We start from the raw sequence: 19800 nt of genomic DNA on the forward strand, positions 1-19800 counted from the left end.
CGAAATCTGATTTTCCCAACGTTCTCTAGAAATCTGATTTTCCCAAAGTTCTCTAGAAATCTGATGTTCCCAACGTTCTCTAGAAATCTGATTTTCCGAAACGTTCTCTAGAAATTAGATTTTCCCAACGTTCTCTAGAAATCTGATTTTCCCAGTGTTCTCTAGAAATCTGATTTTCCCAAAGTTCTCAAGAAATCTGATTTTCCCAGTGTTCTCTAGAAATCTGATGATCCCAACATTTTCTAGAAATCTGATTTTCCCAACGTTCTCTAGAAATCTGATGATCCCGACATTTTCTAGAAATCTGATTTTCCCAGTGTTCTCTAGAAATCTGATTTTCCCAAAGTTCTCAAGAAATCTGATTTTCCCAGTGTTCTCTAGAAATCAGATTTTCCCAGTGTTCTCTAGAAATCTGATTTTCCCAGTGTTCTATAGATATCTGATGTTCCCAACATTCTCTAGAAATCTGATTTTCCCAATGCTCTATCGAAATCTGATTTTCCCAATGCTCTATCGAAATCAGATTTTCCCAATGCTCTATCGAAATCTGATTTTCCCAGTGTTCTCTAGAAATCTGATGATCCCAACATTTTCCAGAAATCTGATTTTCCCAATGCTCTATCGAAATCTGATTTTCCCAACGTTCTCTAGAAATCTGATTTTCCCAAAGTTCTCTAGAAATCTGATGATCCCAACATTTTCTAGAAATCTGATTTTCCCAACGTTCTCTAGAAATCAGATTTTCCCAACGTTCTCTAGAAATCTGATTTTCCCAGTGTTCTCTTGAAATCAGATTTTCCCAATGCTCTATCGAAATCTGATTTTCCCAATGCTCTATCGAAATCTGATTTTCCCAATGCTCTATCGAAATCTGATTTTCCCAGTGTTCTCTAGAAATCTGATGATCCCAACATTTTCTAGAAATCTGATTTTCCCAACGTTCTCTAGAAATCAGATTTTCCCAACGTTCTCTAGAAATCTGATTTTCCCAGTGTTCTCTTGAAATCAGATTTTCCCAGTGTTCTATAGAAATCTGGTGTTCCCAGTGTTCTCTTGAAATCAGATTTTCCCAACGTTCTCTAGAAATTAGATTTTCCCAACGTTCTCTAGGAATCTGATTTTCCCAGTGTTCTATAGAAATCTGGTGTTCCCAGTGTTCTCTTGAAATCGGATGTTCCCAGTGTTCTCTTGAAATCAGATTTTACCAACGTTCTCTAGAAATCTGATTTTCCCAGTGTTCTCTAGAAATCAGATTTTCCAAGTGTTCTATAGAAATCTGATTTCCCCAGTGTTCTCTTGAAATCAGATTTTCCCAACGTTCTCTAGAAATTAGATTTTCCCAACGTTCTCTAGAAATCAGATTTTCCCAGTGTTCTCTAGAAATCTGATTTTCCCAGTGTTCTATAGATATCTGATGTTCCCAACATTCTCTAGAAATCTGATTTTCCCAATGCTCTATCGAAATCTGATTTTCCCAATGCTCTATCGAAATCAGATTTTCTCCATGCTCTATCGAAATCTGATTTTCCCAGTGTTCTCTAGAAATCTGATGATCCCAACATTTTCCAGAAATCTGATTTTCCCAATGCTCTATCGAAATCTGATTTTCCCAACGTTCTCTAGAAATCTGATTTTCCCAAAGTTCTCTAGAAATCTGATGTTCCCAAAGTTCTCTAGAAATCTGATTTTCCGAAACGTTCTCTAGAAATTAGATTTTCCCAACGTTCTCTAGAAATCTGATTTTCCCAGTGTTCTATAGATATCTGATGTTCCCAACATTCTCTAGAAATCTGATTTTCCCAATGCTCTATCGAAATCTGATTTTCCCAATGCTCTATCGAAATCTGATTTTCCCAATGCTCTATAGAACTCTGATTTTCCCAGTGTTCTATAGATATCTGATGTTCCCAACATTCTCTAGAAATCTGATTTTCCCAATGCTCTATCGAAATCTGATTTTCCCAATGCTCTATCGAAATCTGATTTTCCCAATGCTCTATCGAAATCTGATTTTCCCAGTGTTCTCTAGAAATCTGATGATCCCAACATTTTCTAGAAATCAGATTTTCCCAACGTTCTCTAGAAATCAGATTTTCCCAAAGTTCTCTAGAAATCTGATGTTCCCAAAGTTCTCTAGAAATCTGATTTTCCGAAACGTTCTCTAGAAATCTGATGATCCCAACATTTTCTAGAAATCTGATTTTCCCAGTGTTCTCTAGAAATCAGATTTTCCGAAACGTTCTCTAGAAATCTGATGATCCCAACATTTTCTAGAAATCTGATTTTCCCAATGCTCTATCGAAATCTGATTTTCCCAATGCTCTATCAAAATCTGATTTTCCCAATGCTCTATCGAAATCAGATTTCCCCAGTGTGCTCTTGAAATCAGATTTTCCCAACGTTCTCTAGAAATCTGATTTTCCCAAAGTTCTCTAGAAATCTGATGTTCCCAACGTTCTCTAGAAATCTGATTTTCCGAAACGTTCTCTAGAAATTAGATTTTCCCAACGTTCTCTAGAAATCTGATTTTCCCAGTGTTCTCTAGAAATCTGATTTTCCCAAAGTTCTCAAGAAATCTGATTTTCCCAGTGTTCTCTAGAAATCTGATGATCCCAACATTTTCTAGAAATCTGATTTTCCCAACGTTCTCTAGAAATCTGATGTTCCCAAAGTTCTCTAGAAATCTGATTTTCCGAAACGTTCTCTAGAAATCTGATGATCCCAACATTTTCTAGAAATCTGATTTTCCCAGTGTTCTCTAGAAATCTGATTTTCCCAAAGTTCTCAAGAAATCTGATTTTCCCAGTGTTCTCTAGAAATCAGATTTTCCCAGTGTTCTCTAGAAATCTGATTTTCCCAGTGTTCTATAGATATCTGATGTTCCCAACATTCTCTAGAAATCTGATTTTCCCAATGCTCTATCGAAATCTGATTTTCCCAATGCTCTATCGAAATCAGATTTTCCCAATGCTCTATCGAAATCTGATTTTCCCAATGCTCTATCGAAATCTGATTTTCCCAGTGTTCTCTAGAAATCTGATGATCCCAACATTTTCTAGAAATCTGATTTTCCCAACGTTCTCTAGAAATCTGATTTTCCCAACGTTCTCTAGAAATCAGATTTTCCCAGTGTTCTCTTGAAATCAGATTTTCCCAGTGTTCTATAGAAATCTGGTGTTCCCAGTGTTCTCTTGAAATCAGATTTTCCCAACGTTCTCTAGAAATTAGATTTTCCCAACGTTCTCTAGGAATCTGATTTTCCCAGTGTTCTATAGAAATCTGGTGTTCCCAGTGTTCTCTTGAAATCGGATGTTCCCAGTGTTCTCTTGAAATCAGATTTTACCAACGTTCTCTAGAAATCTGATTTTCCCAGTGTTCTCTAGAAATCAGATTTTCCAAGTGTTCTATAGAAATCTGATTTCCCCAGTGTTCTCTTGAAATCAGATTTTCCCAACGTTCTCTAGAAATTAGATTTTCCCAACGTTCTCTAGAAATCAGATTTTCCCAGTGTTCTCTAGAAATCTGATTTTCCCAGTGTTCTATAGATATCTGATGTTCCCAACATTCTCTAGAAATCTGATTTTCCCAATGCTCTATCGAAATCTGATTTTCCCAATGCTCTATCGAAATCAGATTTTCTCAATGCTCTATCGAAATCTGATTTTCCCAGTGTTCTCTAGAAATCTGATGATCCCAACATTTTCCAGAAATCTGATTTTCCCAATGCTCTATCGAAATCTGATTTTCTCAACGTTCTCTAGAAATCTGATTTTCCCAAAGTTCTCTAGAAATCTGATGTTCCCAAAGTTCTCTAGAAATCTGATTTTCCGAAACGTTCTCTAGAAATTAGATTTTCCCAACGTTCTCTAGAAATCTGATTTTCCCAGTGTTCTATAGATATCTGATGTTCCCAACATTCTCTAGAAATCTGATTTTCCCAATGCTCTATCGAAATCTGATTTTCCCAATGCTCTATCGAAATCTGATTTTCCCAATGCTCTATAGAACTCTGATTTTCCCAGTGTTCTATAGATATCTGATGTTCCCAACATTCTCTAGAAATCTGATTTTCCCAATGCTCTATCGAAATCTGATTTTCCCAATGCTCTATCGAAATCTGATTTTCCCAATGCTCTATCGAAATCTGATTTTCCCAGTGTTCTCTAGAAATCTGATGATCCCAACATTTTCTAGAAATCAGATTTTCCCAACGTTCTCTAGAAATCAGATTTTCCCAAAGTTCTCTAGAAATCTGATGTTCCCAAAGTTCTCTAGAAATCTGATTTTCCGAAACGTTCTCTAGAAATCTGATGATCCCAACATTTTCTAGAAATCTGATTTTCCCAGTGTTCTCTAGAAATCAGATTTTCCGAAACGTTCTCTAGAAATCTGATGATCCCAACATTTTCTAGAAATCTGATTTTCCCAATGCTCTATCGAAATCTGATTTTCCCAATGCTCTATCAAAATCTGATTTTCCCAATGCTCTATCGAAATCAGATTTCCCCAGTGTGCTCTTGAAATCAGATTTTCCCAACGTTCTCTAGAAATCTGATTTTCCCAGTGTTCTCTTGAAATCAGATTTTCCCAGTGTTCTATAGAAATCTGGTGTTCCCAGTGTTCTCTTGAAATCAGATTTTCCCAACGTTCTCTAGAAATTAGATTTTCCCAACGTTCTCTAGGAATCTGATTTTCCCAGTGTTCTATAGAAATCTGGTGTTCCCAGTGTTCTCTTGAAATCGGATGTTCCCAGTGTTCTCTTGAAATCAGATTTTACCAACGTTCTCTAGAAATCTGATTTTCCCAGTGTTCTCTAGAAATCAGATTTTCCAAGTGTTCTATAGAAATCTGATTTCCCCAGTGTTCTCTTGAAATCAGATTTTCCCAACGTTCTCTAGAAATTAGATTTTCCCAACGTTCTCTAGAAATCAGATTTTCCCAGTGTTCTCTAGAAATCTGATTTTCCCAGTGTTCTATAGATATCTGATGTTCCCAACATTCTCTAGAAATCTGATTTTCCCAATGCTCTATCGAAATCTGATTTTCCCAATGCTCTATCGAAATCAGATTTTCCCAATGCTCTATCGAAATCTGATTTTCCCAGTGTTCTCTAGAAATCTGATGATCCCAACATTTTCCAGAAATCTGATTTTCCCAATGCTCTATCGAAATCTGATTTTCCCAACGTTCTCTAGAAATCTGATTTTCCCAAAGTTCTCTAGAAATCTGATGATCCCAACATTTTCTAGAAATCTGATTTTCCCAACGTTCTCTAGAAATCAGATTTTCCCAACGTTCTCTAGAAATCAGATTTTCCCAGTGTTCTCTTGAAATCAGATTTTCCCAATGCTCTATCGAAATCTGATTTTCCCAATGCTCTATCGAAATCTGATTTTCCCAATGCTCTATCGAAATCTGATTTTCCCAGTGTTCTCTAGAAATCTGATGATCCCAACATTTTCTAGAAATCTGATTTTCCCAACGTTCTCTAGAAATCAGATTTTCCCAACGTTCTCTAGAAATCTGATTTTCCCAGTGTTCTCTTGAAATCAGATTTTCCCAGTGTTCTATAGAAATCTGGTGTTCCCAGTGTTCTCTTGAAATCAGATTTTCCCAACGTTCTCTAGAAATTAGATTTTCCCAACGTTCTCTAGGAATCTGATTTTCCCAGTGTTCTATAGAAATCTGGTGTGCCCAGTGTTCTCTTGAAATCGGATGTTCCCAGTGTTCTCTTGAAATCAGATTTTACCAACGTTCTCTAGAAATCTGATTTTCCCAGTGTTCTCTAGAAATCAGATTTTCCAAGTGTTCTATAGAAATCTGATTTCCCCAGTGTTCTCTTGAAATCAGATTTTCCCAACGTTCTCTAGAAATTAGATTTTCCCAACGTTCTCTAGAAATCAGATTTTCCCAGTGTTCTCTAGAAATCTGATTTTCCCAGTGTTCTATAGATATCTGATGTTCCCAACATTCTCTAGAAATCTGATTTTCCCAATGCTCTATCGAAATCTGTATTTCCCAATGCTCTATCGAAATCAGATTTTCTCAATGCTCTATCGAAATCTGATTTTCCCAGTGTTCTCTAGAAATCTGATGATCCCAACATTTTCCAGAAATCTGATTTTCCCAATGCTCTATCGAAATCTGATTTTCCCAACGTTCTCTAGAAATCTGATTTTCCCAAAGTTCTCTAGAAATCTGATGTTCCCAAAGTTCTCTAGAAATCTGATTTTCCGAAACGTTCTCTAGAAACTAGATTTTCCCAACGTTCTCTAGAAATCTGATTTTCCCAGTGTTCTATAGATATCTGATGTTCCCAACATTCTCTAGAAATCTGATTTTCCCAATGCTCTATCGAAATCTGATTTTCCCAATGCTCTATCGAAATCTGATTTTCCCAATGCTCTATAGAACTCTGATTTTCCCAGTGTTCTATAGATATCTGATGTTCCCAACATTCTCTAGAAATCTGATTTTCCCAATGCTCTATCGAAATCTGATTTTCCCAATGCTCTATCGAAATCTGATTTTCCCAATGCTCTATCGAAATCTGATTTTCCCAGTGTTCTCTAGAAATCTGATGATCCCAACATTTTCTAGAAATCAGATTTTCCCAAAGTTCTCTAGAAATCTGATGTTCCCAAAGTTCTCTAGAAATCTGATTTTCCGAAACGTTCTCTAGAAATCTGATGATCCCAACATTTTCTAGAAATCTGATTTTCCCAATGCTCTATCGAAATCTGATTTTCCCAATGCTCTATCGAAATCTGATTTTCCCAATGCTCTATCGAAATCAGATTTCCCCAGTGTGCTCTTGAAATCAGATTTTCCCAACGTTCTCTAGAAATCTGATTTTCCCAGTGTTCTCTTGAAATCAGATTTTCCCAGTGTTCTATAGAAATCTGGTGTTCCCAGTGTTCTCTTGAAATCAGATTTTCCCAACGTTCTCTAGAAATTAGATTTTCCCAACGTTCTCTAGGAATCTGATTTTCCCAGTGTTCTATAGAAATCTGGTGTTCCCAGTGTTCTCTTGAAATCGGATGTTCCCAGTGTTCTCTTGAAATCAGATTTTCCCAACGTTCTCTAGAAATCTGATTTTCCCAGTGTTCTCTAGAAATCAGATTTTCCAAGTGTTCTATAGAAATCTGATTTCCCCAGTGTTCTCTTGAAATCAGATTTTCCCAACGTTCTCTAGAAATTAGATTTTCCCAACGTTCTCTAGAAATCAGATTTTCCCAGTGTTCTCTAGAAATCTGATTTTCCCAGTGTTCTATAGATATCTGATGTTCCCAACATTCTCTAGAAATCAGATTTTCCCAATGCTCTATCGAAATCTGATTTTCCCAATGCTCTATCGAAATCAGATTTTCCCAATGCTCTATCGAAATCTGATTTTCCCAGTGTTCTCTAGAAATCTGATGATCCCAACATTTTCCAGAAATCTGATTTTCCCAATGCTCTATCGAAATCTGATTCTCCCAACGTTCTCTAGAAATCTGATTTTCCCAAAGTTCTCTAGAAATCTGATGATCCCAACATTTTCTAGAAATCTGATTTTCCCAACGTTCTCTAGAAATCTGATTTTCCCAACGTTCTCTAGAAATCTGATTTTCCCAGTGTTCTCTTGAAATCAGATTTTCCCAGTGTTCTATAGAAATCTGGTGTTCCCAGTGTTCTCTTGAAATCAGATTTTCCCAACGTTCTCTAGAAATTAGATTTTCCCAACGTTCTCTAGGAATCTGATTTTCCCAGTGTTCTATAGAAATCTGGTGTGCCCAGTGTTCTCTTGAAATCGGATGTTCCCAGTGTTCTCTTGAAATCAGATTTTACCAACGTTCTCTAGAAATCTGATTTTCCCAGTGTTCTCTAGAAATCAGATTTTCCAAGTGTTCTATAGAAATCTGATTTCCCCAGTGTTCTCTTGAAATCAGATTTTCCCAACGTTCTCTAGAAATTAGATTTTCCCAACGTTCTCTAGAAATCAGATTTTCCCAGTGTTCTCTAGAAATCTGATTTTCCCAGTGTTCTATAGATATCTGATGTTCCCAACATTCTCTAGAAATCTGATTTTCCCAATGCTCTATCGAAATCTGTATTTCCCAATGCTCTATCGAAATCAGATTTTCTCAATGCTCTATCGAAATCTGATTTTCCCAGTGTTCTCTAGAAATCTGATGATCCCAACATTTTCCAGAAATCTGATTTTCCCAATGCTCTATCGAAATCTGATTTTCCCAACGTTCTCTAGAAATCTGATTTTCCCAAAGTTCTCTAGAAATCTGATGTTCCCAAAGTTCTCTAGAAATCTGATTTTCCGAAACGTTCTCTAGAAATTAGATTTTCCCAACGTTCTCTAGAAATCTGATTTTCCCAGTGTTCTATAGATATCTGATGTTCCCAACATTCTCTAGAAATCTGATTTTCCCAATGCTCTATCGAAATCTGATTTTCCCAATGCTCTATCGAAATCTGATTTTCCCAATGCTCTATAGAACTCTGATTTTCCCAGTGTTCTATAGATATCTGATGTTCACAACATTCTCTAGAAATCTGATTTTCCCAATGCTCTATCGAAATCTGATTTTCCCAATGCTCTATCGAAATCTGATTTTCCCAGTGTTCTCTAGAAATCTGATGATCCCAACATTTTCTAGAAATCAGATTTTCCCAAAGTTCTCTAGAAATCAGATTTTCCCAAAGTTCTCTAGAAATCTGATGTTCCCAAAGTTCTCTAGAAATCTGATTTTCCGAAACGTTCTCTAGAAATCTGATGATCCCAACATTTTCTAGAAATCTGATTTTCCCAGTGTTCTCTAGAAATCAGATTTTCCGAAACGTTCTCTAGAAATCTGATGATCCCAACATTTTCTAGAAATCTGATTTTCCCAATGCTCTATCGAAATCTGATTTTCCCAATGCTCTATCGAAATCTGATTTTCCCAATGCTCTATCGAAATCAGATTTCCCCAGTGTGCTCTTGAAATCAGATTTTCCCAACGTTCTCTAGAAATCTGATTTTCCCAGTGTTCTCTTGAAATCAGATTTTCCCAGTGTTCTATAGAAATCTGGTGTTCCCAGTGTTCTCTTGAAATCAGATTTTCCCAACGTTCTCTAGAAATTAGATTTTCCCAACGTTCTCTAGGAATCTGATTTTCCCAGTGTTCTATAGAAATCTGGTGTTCCCAGTGTTCTCTTGAAATCGGATGTTCCCAGTGTTCTCTTGAAATCAGATTTTCCCAACGTTCTCTAGAAATCTGATTTTCCCAGTGTTCTCTAGAAATCAGATTTTCCAAGTGTTCTATAGAAATCTGATTTCCCCAGTGTTCTCTTGAAATCAGATTTTCCAAACGTTCTCTAGAAATTAGATTTTCCCAACGTTCTCTAGAAATCAGATTTTCCCAGTGTTCTCTAGAAATCTGATTTTCCCAGTGTTCTATAGATATCTGATGTTCCCAACATTCTCTAGAAATCAGATTTTCCCAATGCTCTATCGAAATCTGATTTTCCCAATGCTCTATCGAAATCAGATTTTCCCAATGCTCTATCGAAATCTGATTTTCCCAGTGTTCTCTAGAAATCTGATGATCCCAACATTTTCCAGAAATCTGATTTTCCCAATGCTCTATCGAAATCTGATTCTCCCAACGTTCTCTAGAAATCTGATTTTCCCAAAGTTCTCTAGAAATCTGATGATCCCAACATTTTCTAGAAATCTGATTTTCCCAACGTTCTCTAGAAATCAGATTTTCCCAACGTTCTCTAGAAATCTGATTTTCCCAGTGTTCTCTTGAAATCAGATTTTCCCAGTGTTCTATAGAAATCTGGTGTTCCCAGTGTTCTCTTGAAATCAGATTTTCCCAACGTTCTCTAGAAATTAGATTTTCCCAACGTTCTCTAGGAATCTGATTTTCCCAGTGTTCTATAGAAATCTGGTGTTCCCAGTGTTCTCTTGAAATCGGATGTTCCCAGTGTTCTCTTGAAATCAGATTTTCCCAACGTTCTCTAGAAATCTGATTTTCCCAGTGTTCTCTAGAAATCAGATTTTCCAAGTGTTCTATAGAAATCTGATTTCCTCAGTGTTCTCTTGAAATCAGATTTTCCCAACGTTCTCTAGAAATTAGATTTTCCCAACGTTCTCTAGAAATCAGATTTTCCCAGTGTTCTCTAGAAATCTGATTTTCCCAGTGTTCTATAGATATCTGATGTTCCCAACATTCTCTAGAAATCTGATTTTCCCAATGCTCTATCGAAATCTGATTTTCCCAATGCTCTATCGAAATCAGATTTTCCCAATGCTCTATCGAAATCTGATTTTCCCAGTGTTCTCTAGAAATCTGATGATCCCAACATTTTCCAGAAATCTGATTTTCCCAATGCTCTATCGAAATCTGATTTTCCCAACGTTCTCTAGAAATCTGATTTTCCCAAAGTTCTCTAGAAATCTGATGTTCCCAAAGTTCTCTAGAAATCTGATTTTCCGAAACGTTCTCTAGAAATTAGATTTTCCCAACGTTCTCTAGAAATCTGATTTTCCCAGTGTTCTATAGATATCTGATGTTCCCAACATTCTCTAGAAATCTGATTTTCCCAATGCTCTATCGAAATCTGATTTTCCCAATGCTCTATCGAAATCTGATTTTCCCAATGCTCTATAGAACTCTGATTTTCCCAGTGTTCTATAGATATCTGATGTTCCCAACATTCTCTAGAAATCTGATTTTCCCAATGCTCTATCGAAATCTGATTTTCCCAATGCTCTATCGAAATCTGATTTTCCCAATGCTCTATCGAAATCTGATTTTCCCAGTGTTCTCTAGAAATCTGATGATCCCAACATTTTCTAGAAATCAGATTTTCCCAACGTTCTCTAGAAATCAGATTTTCCCAAAGTTCTCTAGAAATCTGATGTTCCCAAAGTTCTCTAGAAATCTGATTTTCCGAAACGTTCTCTAGAAATCTGATGATCCCAACATTTTCTAGAAATCTGATTTTCCCAATGCTCTATCGAAATCTGATTTTCCCAATGCTCTATCGAAATCTGATTTTCCCAATGCTCTATCGAAATCAGATTTCCCCAGTGTGCTCTTGAAATCAGATTTTCCCAACGTTCTCTAGAAATCTGATTTTCCCAGTGTTCTCTTGAAATCAGATTTTCCCAGTGTTCTATAGAAATCTGGTGTTCCCAGTGTTCTCTTGAAATCAGATTTTCCCAACGTTCTCTAGAAATTAGATTTTCCCAACGTTCTCTAGGAATCTGATTTTCCCAGTGTTCTATAGAAATCTGGTGTTCCCAGTGTTCTCTTGAAATCGGATGTTCCCAGTGTTCTCTTGAAATCAGATTTTCCCAACGTTCTCTAGAAATCTGATTTTCCCAGTGTTCTCTAGAAATCAGATTTTCCAAGTGTTCTATAGAAATCTGATTTCCCCAGTGTTCTCTTGAAATCAGATTTTCCCAACGTTCTCTAGAAATTAGATTTTCCCAACGTTCTCTAGAAATCAGATTTTCCCAGTGTTCTCTAGAAATCTGATTTTCCCAGTGTTCTATAGATATCTGATGTTCCCAACATTCTCTAGAAATCTGATTTTCCCAATGCTCTATCGAAATCTGATTTTCCCAATGCTCTATCGAAATCAGATTTTCCCAATGCTCTATCGAAATCTGATTTTCCCAGTGTTCTCTAGAAATCTGATGATCCCAACATTTTCCAGAAATCTGATTTTCCCAATGCTCTATCGAAATCTGATTTTCCCAACGTTCTCTAGAAATCTGATTTTCCCAAAGTTCTCTAGAAATCTGATGTTCCCAAAGTTCTCTAGAAATCTGATTTTCCGAAACGTTCTCTAGAAATTAGATTTTCCCAACGTTCTCTAGAAATCTGATTTTCCCAGTGTTCTCTAGAAATCTGATTTTCCCAAAGTTCTCAAGAAATCTGATTTTCCCAGTGTTCTCTAGAAATCTGATGATCCCAACATTTTCTAGAAATCTGATTTTCCCAACGTTCTCTAGAAATCTGATGTTCCCAAAGTTCTCTAGAAATCTGATTTTCCGAAACGTTCTCTAGAAATCTGATGATCCCAACATTTTCTAGAAATCTGATTTTCCCAGTGTTCTCTAGAAATCAGATTTTCCGAAACGTTCTCTAGAAATCTGATGATCCCAACATTTTCTAGAAATCTGCTTTTCCCAATGCTCTATCGAAATCTGATTTTCCCAATGCTCTATCGAAATCTGATTTCCCCAGTGTTCTCTTGAAATCTGATGATCCCAACATTTTCCAGAAATCTGATTTTCCCAATGCTCTATCGAAATCTGATTTTCCCAACGTTCTCTAGAAATCTGATTTTCCCAAAGTTCTCTAGAAATCTGATGTTCCCAAAGTTCTCTAGAAATCTGATTTTCCGAAACGTTCTCTAGAAATTAGATTTTCCCAACGTTCTCTAGAAATCTGATTTTCCCAGTGTTCTATAGATATCTGATGTTCCCAACATTCTCTAGAAATCTGATTTTCCCAATGCTCTATCGAAATCTGATTTTCCCAATGCTCTATCGAAATCTGATTTTCCCAATGCTCTATAGAACTCTGATTTTCCCAGTGTTCTATAGATATCTGATGTTCCCAACATTCTCTAGAAATCTGATTTTCCCAATGCTCTATCGAAATCTGATTTTCCCAATGCTCTATCGAAATCTGATTTTCCCAATGCTCTATCGAAATCTGATTTTCCCAGTGTTCTCTAGAAATCTGATGATCCCAACATTTTCTAGAAATCAGATTTTCCCAACGTTCTCTAGAAATCAGATTTTCCCAAAGTTCTCTAGAAATCTGATGTTCCCAAAGTTCTCTAGAAATCTGATTTTCCGAAACGTTCTCTAGAAATCTGATGATCCCAACATTTTCTAGAAATCTGATTTTCCCAGTGTTCTCTAGAAATCAGATTTTCCGAAACGTTCTCTAGAAATCTGATGATCCCAACATTTTCTAGAAATCTGATTTTCCCAATGCTCTATCGAAATCTGATTTTCCCAATGCTCTATCGAAATCTGATTTTCCCAATGCTCTATCGAAATCAGATTTCCCCAGTGTGCTCTTGAAATCAGATTTTCCCAACGTTCTCTAGAAATCTGATTTTCCCAGTGTTCTCTTGAAATCAGATTTTCCCAGTGTTCTATAGAAATCTGGTGTTCCCAGTGTTCTCTTGAAATCAGATTTTCCCAACGTTCTCTAGAAATTAGATTTTCCCAACGTTCTCTAGGAATCTGATTTTCCCAGTGTTCTATAGAAATCTGGTGTTCCCAGTGTTCTCTTGAAATCGGATGTTCCCAGTGTTCTCTTGAAATCAGATTTTCCCAACGTTCTCTAGAAATCTGATTTTCCCAGTGTTCTCTAGAAATCAGATTTTCCAAGTGTTCTATAGAAATCTGATTTCCCCAGTGTTCTCTTGAAATCAGATTTTCCCAACGTTCTCTAGAAATTAGATTTTCCCAACGTTCTCTAGAAATCAGATTTTCCCAGTGTTCTCTAGAAATCTGATTTTCCCAGTGTTCTATAGATATCTGATGTTCCCAACATTCTCTAGAAATCTGATTTTCCCAATGCTCTATCGAAATCTGATTTTCCCAATGCTCTATCGAAATCAGATTTTCCCAATGCTCTATCGAAATCTGATTTTCCCAGTGTTCTCTAGAAATCTGATGATCCCAACATTTTCCAGAAATCTGATTTTCCCAATGCTCTATCGAAATCTGATTTTCCCAACGTTCTCTAGAAATCTGATTTTCCCAAAGTTCTCTAGAAATCTGATGATCCCAACATTTTCTAGAAATCTGATTTTCCCAACGTTCTCTAGAAATCAGATTTTCCCAACGTTCTCTAGAAATCTGATTTTCCCAGTGTTCTCTTGAAATCAGATTTTCCCAGTGTTCTATAGAAATCTGGTGTTCCCAGTGTTCTCTTGAAATCAGATTTTCCCAACGTTCTCTAGAAATTAGATTTTCCCAACGTTCTCTAGGAATCTGATTTTCCCAGTGTTCTATAGAAATCTGGTGTTCCCAGTGTTCTCTTGAAATCGGATGTTCCCAGTGTTCTCTTGAAATCAGATTTTCCCAACGTTCTCTAGAAATCTGATTTTCCCAGTGTTCTCTAGAAATCAGATTTTCCAAGTGTTCTATAGAAATCTGATTTCCCCAGTGTTCTCTTGAAATCAGATTTTCCCAACGTTCTCTAGAAATTAGATTTTCCCAACGTTCTCTAGAAATCAGATTTTCCCAGTGTTCTCTAGAAATCTGATTTTCCCAGTGTTCTATAGATATCTGATGTTCCCAACATTCTCTAGAAATCTGATTTTCCCAATGCTCTATCGAAATCTGATTTTCCCAATGCTCTATCGAAATCAGATTTTCCCAATGCTCTATCGAAATCTGATTTTCCCAGTGTTCTCTAGAAATCTGATGATCCCAACATTTTCCAGAAATCTGATTTTCCCAATGCTCTATCGAAATCTGATTTTCCCAACGTTCTCTAGAAATCTGATTTTCCCAGTGTTCTATAGATATCTGATGTTCCCAACATTCTCTAGAAATCTGATTTTCCCAATGCTCTATCGAAATCTGATTTTCCCAATGCTCTATCGAAATCTGATTTTCCCAATGCTCTATAGAACTCTGATTTTCCCAGTGTTCTATAGATATCTGATGTTCCCAACATTCTCTAGAAATCTGATTTTCCCAATGCTCTATCGAAATCTGATTTTCCCAATGCTCTATCGAAATCTGATTTTCCCAATGCTCTATCGAAATCTGATTTTCCCAGTGTTCTCTAGAAATCTGATGATCCCAACATTTTCTAGAAATCAGATTTTCCCAACGTTCTCTAGAAATCAGATTTTCCCAAAGTTCTCTAGAAATCTGATGTTCCCAAAGTTCTCTAGAAATTTGATTTTCCGAAACGTTCTCTAGAAATCTGATGATCCCAACATTTTCTAGAAATCTGATTTTCCCAGTGTTCTCTTGAAATCAGATTTTCCCAGTGTTCTATAGAAATCTGGTGTTCCCAGTGTTCTCTTGAAATCAGATTTTCCCAACGTTCTCTAGAAATTAGATTTTCCCAACGTTCTCTAGGAATCTGATTTTCCCAGTGTTCTATAGAAATCTGGTGTTCCCAGTGTTCTCTTGAAATCGGATGTTCCCAGTGTTCTCTTGAAATCAGATTTTCCCAACGTTCTCTAGAAATCTGATTTTCCCAGTGTTCTCTAGAAATCAGATTTTCCAAGTGTTCTATAGAAATCTGATTTCCCCAGTGTTCTCTTGAAATCAGATTTTCCCAACGTTCTCTAGAAATTAGATTTTCCCAACGTTCTCTAGAAATCAGATTTTCCCAGTGTTCTCTAGAAATCTGATTTTCCCAGTGTTCTATAGATATCTGATGTTCCCAACATTCTCTAGAAATCTGATTTTCCCAATGCTCTATCGAAATCTGATTTTCCCAATGCTCTATCGAAATCAGATTTTCCCAATGCTCTATCGAAATCTGATTTTCCCAGTGTTCTCTAGAAATCTGATGATCCCAACATTTTCCAGAAATCTGATTTTCCCAATGCTCTATCGAAATCTGATTTTCCCAACGTTCTCTAGAAATCTGATTTTCCCAAAGTTCTCTAGAAATCTGATGTTCCCAAAGTTCTCTAGAAATCTGATTTTCCGAAACGTTCTCTAGAAATTAGATTTTCCCAACGTTCTCTAGAAATCTGATTTTCCCAGTGTTCTCTAGAAATCTGATTTTCCCAAAGTTCTCAAGAAATCTGATTTTCCCAGTGTTCTCTAGAAATCTGATGATCCCAACATTTTCTAGAAATCTGATTTTCCCAACGTTCTCCAGAAATCTGATGTTCCCAAAGTTCTCTAGAAATCTGATTTTCCGAAACGTTCTCTAGAAATCTGATGATCCCAACATTTTCTAGAAATCTGATTTTCCCAGTGTTCTCTAGAAATCTGATTTTCCCAAAGTTCTCAAGAAATCTGATTTTCCCAGTGTTCTCTAGAAATCAGATTTTCCGAAACGTTCTCTAGAAATCTGATGATCCCAACATTTTCTAGAAATCTGCTTTTCCCAATGCTCTATCGAAATCTGATTTTCCCAATGCTCTATCGAAATCTGATTTCCCCAGTGTTCTCTTGAAATCAGATTTTCCCAACGTTCTCTAGAAATCTGATTTTCCCAGTGTTCTCTTGAAATCAGATTTTCCCAGTGTTCTATAGAAATCTGGTGTTCCCAGTGTTCTCTTGAAATCAGATTTTCCCAACGTTCTCTAGAAATTAGATTTTCCCAACGTTCTCTAGAAATCTGATTTTCCCAGTGTTCTATAGAAATCTGGTGTTCCCAGTGTTCTCTTGAAATCTGATGTTCCCAGTGTTCTCTTGAAATCAGATTTTCCCAACGTTCTCTAGAAATCTGATTTTCCCAGTGTTCTATAGAAATCTGATGATCCCAACATTTTCTAGAAATCTGATTTCCCCAGTGTTCTCTAGAAATCAGATTTTCCCAGTGTTCTCTAGAAATCTGATTTTCCCAGTGTTCTCTAGAAATCTGATTTTCCCAACGTTCTCTAGAAATCTGATACGATAATACAAGAAATGAACAACATCAATGTTTATTTAAAGTTGTTAAGATATTTACGTTGAAATGAAAAAGGACTGAAAAAAGTAAGTGCAATTATTCTAAAGTGAGAAAGAAGCAGAGTTCCCTCTAACATGAACGTGTAACAGTACATCACACTGAGCAGCAACAACAACAAATAAAAAAAACTTTGTTTTGGGCTGCAATAACAAACAGAAATGTGACTATTTTATCTTTAAATAGAAGCAATAAATTGTCTATATTGACTTATAGCAACGTGAAGCAGCAACACATTAACAGTGTGAAAACAGTTGGTCCATGGTGCTCCCAGCGTCCTCTAAACCCCCACCACCACCACCACCACCACATTCCCTCTCCCTCTAAAACAACATGCATGTCATAAAGCAGGGCGGACCAATCCTACTAATTCTCAATTCTCAGTTACTCCTCCCTCTGACAGCACAGAGCATGTGACACACACACACACACACACACACACACACACACACACACACACACACACACACACACACACACACACACACACACACACACACACACACACACACACACACACACACACACACACACACACACACACACACACACACACACACACACACACACACACACAATGTTATAACAAGCCAGATAGAATGATGAACAACCTATGACAGGGGAACAGAAACAAACTGACAGAGAGCACGTAGAATAACAGGATAACATAGTAGCTGTAATAAAGCTAAATAAACAGGTGAAAGTGATGGACGGTAAAGATGAAACATTAAGGACCATGGACCTACGTGCTACTAGCAAGGAAGACCATCGACCAATGAACAGTCTCTCTGGAGGCCATCAACCAATAAACAGTCTCTCTGGAGGCCATCGACCAATAAACAGTCTCTCTGGAGGCCATCCACCAGTAAACAGTCTCTCTGGAGACCATTGACCAATAAACAGTCTCTCTGGAGGCCATCGACCAATAAACAGTCTCTCTGGAGGCCATCCACCAATAAACAGTCTCTCTGTAGGCCATCGACCAATAAACAGTCTCTCTGGAGGCCATCCACCAATAAACAGTCTCTCTGGAGACCATTGACCAATAAACAGTCTCTCTGGAGGCCATCGACCAATAAACAGTCTCTCTGGAGGCCATCCACCAATAAACAGTCTCTCTGTAGACCATCCACCAGTAAACAGTCTCTCTAGCCAGGGAGGCTCGCTGTCATAACACTTCTCCAGCCTCTTCTGGGATAGGGAAACACTTGGTCCAGCCCAATGATTCACCCACATAAACAAGGTCCTTAGGCTTTTGTGCAAACGTGTGTATTCTCGTACTAATGTCTGGCACACGTGAGTTCTGGACAGGCACTGTTGGTTATAAAAAGTCCTGTGCCCATCCTTACTAGAAAAACATGTGTTCTCCTAAAATGAAGGATTTCATTCTGGTCCTGTTGGTCTTGTCTGGGTCCAATGATGTCCTCTTGTACCTCTTCTGGGGTATCGGATAACCCCTACCCTGTCCCCCAAAGTCTCTCCATCACTACCCCACAAGCTACTGCACCTCTTAAGTCTCTACAGTAAATACACTATACAGCTCTGCTACATGTAACACAATAAATTAATTCACTCCTTGACATAAATGTATTATTTAAAAATGTAAAGCCTATATTCATCCAGGGTATACAGTGGATGTGAAAGCAGAAATGTCCGGGTCTTGTTCCATAGTCCGGGTCTTGTTCCATAGTCCGGGTCTTGTTCCATAGTCCGGGTCTTGTTCCATAGTCCGGGTCTTGTTCCATAGTCCGGGTCTTGTTCCATAGTCCGGGTCTTGTTCCATAGTCCGGGTCTTGTCCATAGGTCTTGTTCCATAGTCCGGGTCTTGTTCCATCAGGAGGATGCTGGTTCTGTCATTGATCACAATGATCATCTTCTCATCTCTTGTTCCACTCCTCCATCACAAGAGTCAAATCCTTCGATCTCGTCTCCTGTTCCTCTCTGAGTTCTCTCTCCTCCCTCCATCCCTTCTCCGTGTGTCCGTACGGGTGTGTGTGAGGAAAAGGAATGGGTAGAGATAGAGGAGATAGTGGAGTAGAGGAGATAGTAGTGGAGTAGAGGAGATAGTAGTGGAGTAGAGGAGATAGAGGGGAGGAGATAGAGGGGATGAGATAGAGGGGAGGAGATAGAGGAGAGGAGATAGAGGGGATATGACCTATGACTTCTAGCTGCACTTACAGCTCTCCACAATCATGTTGGACAACTGTTCCACCTGAAACAAACAAACACACCACTGTTAGTGACTACAGACCCACACCACTGTTAGTGACTACAGACCCACACCACTGTTAGTGACTACACACCCACACCACTGTTAGTGACTACAGACCCACACCACTGTTAGTGACTACAGACCCACACCACTGTTAGTGACTACAGACCCACACACCACTGTTAGTGACTACAGACCCACACCACTGTTAGTGACTACAGACCCACACCACTGTTAGTGACTACAGACCCACACCACTGTTAGTGACTACAGACCCACACCACTGTTAGTGACTACAGACCCACACCACTGTTAGTGACTACAGACCCACACCACTGTTAGTGACTACACACCCACACACCACTGTTAGTGACTACAGACCCACACACCACTGTTAGTGACTACAGACCCACACCACTGTTAGTGACTACAGACCCACACACCACCGTTAGTGACTACAGACCCACACACCACCGTTAGTGACTACAGACCCACACCACTGTTAGTGACTACAGACCCACACTACTGTTAGTGACTACACACCCACACTACTGTTAGTGACTACATACCCACACACCACTGTTAGTGACTACATACCCACACACCACTGTTAGTGACTACAGACCCACACACCACTGTTAGTGACTACAGACCCACACCACTGTTAGTGACTACAGACCCACACCACTGTTAGTGACTACAGACCCACACCACTGTTAGTGACTACAGACCCACACACCACTGTTAGTGACTACAGACCCACACACCACTGTTAGTGACTACAGACCCACACCACTGTTAGTGACTACAGACCCACACACCACTGTTAGTGACTACAGACCCACACCACTGTTAGTGACTACAGACCCACACACCACTGTTAGTGACTACAGACCCACACACCACTGTTAGTGACTA

The 19800-nt window shown here is 38.1% G+C and overlaps 1 protein-coding gene across 1 annotated transcript in view; it reads right to left on the bottom strand.

Annotated features, from left to right (window-relative positions):
* Positions 1-16631: 16631 nt before the first annotated feature.
* The window catches only part of tgfb1a (transforming growth factor, beta 1a), a 49015-nt gene continuing 45846 nt past the window's right edge, over positions 16632-19800 (bottom strand). The window contains exon 6 of the mRNA XM_071360231.1: positions 16632-18882. Within this exon, the coding sequence (XP_071216332.1) occupies positions 18835-18882 (48 nt within the window). The 3' untranslated portion in view covers positions 16632-18834. The remainder of the gene's footprint in view (positions 18883-19800) is intronic.

This window comes from Salvelinus alpinus, chromosome 22, assembly GCF_045679555.1.
Source record: "Salvelinus alpinus chromosome 22, SLU_Salpinus.1, whole genome shotgun sequence".
Classification (NCBI taxonomy): domain Eukaryota; kingdom Metazoa; phylum Chordata; class Actinopteri; order Salmoniformes; family Salmonidae; genus Salvelinus; species Salvelinus alpinus.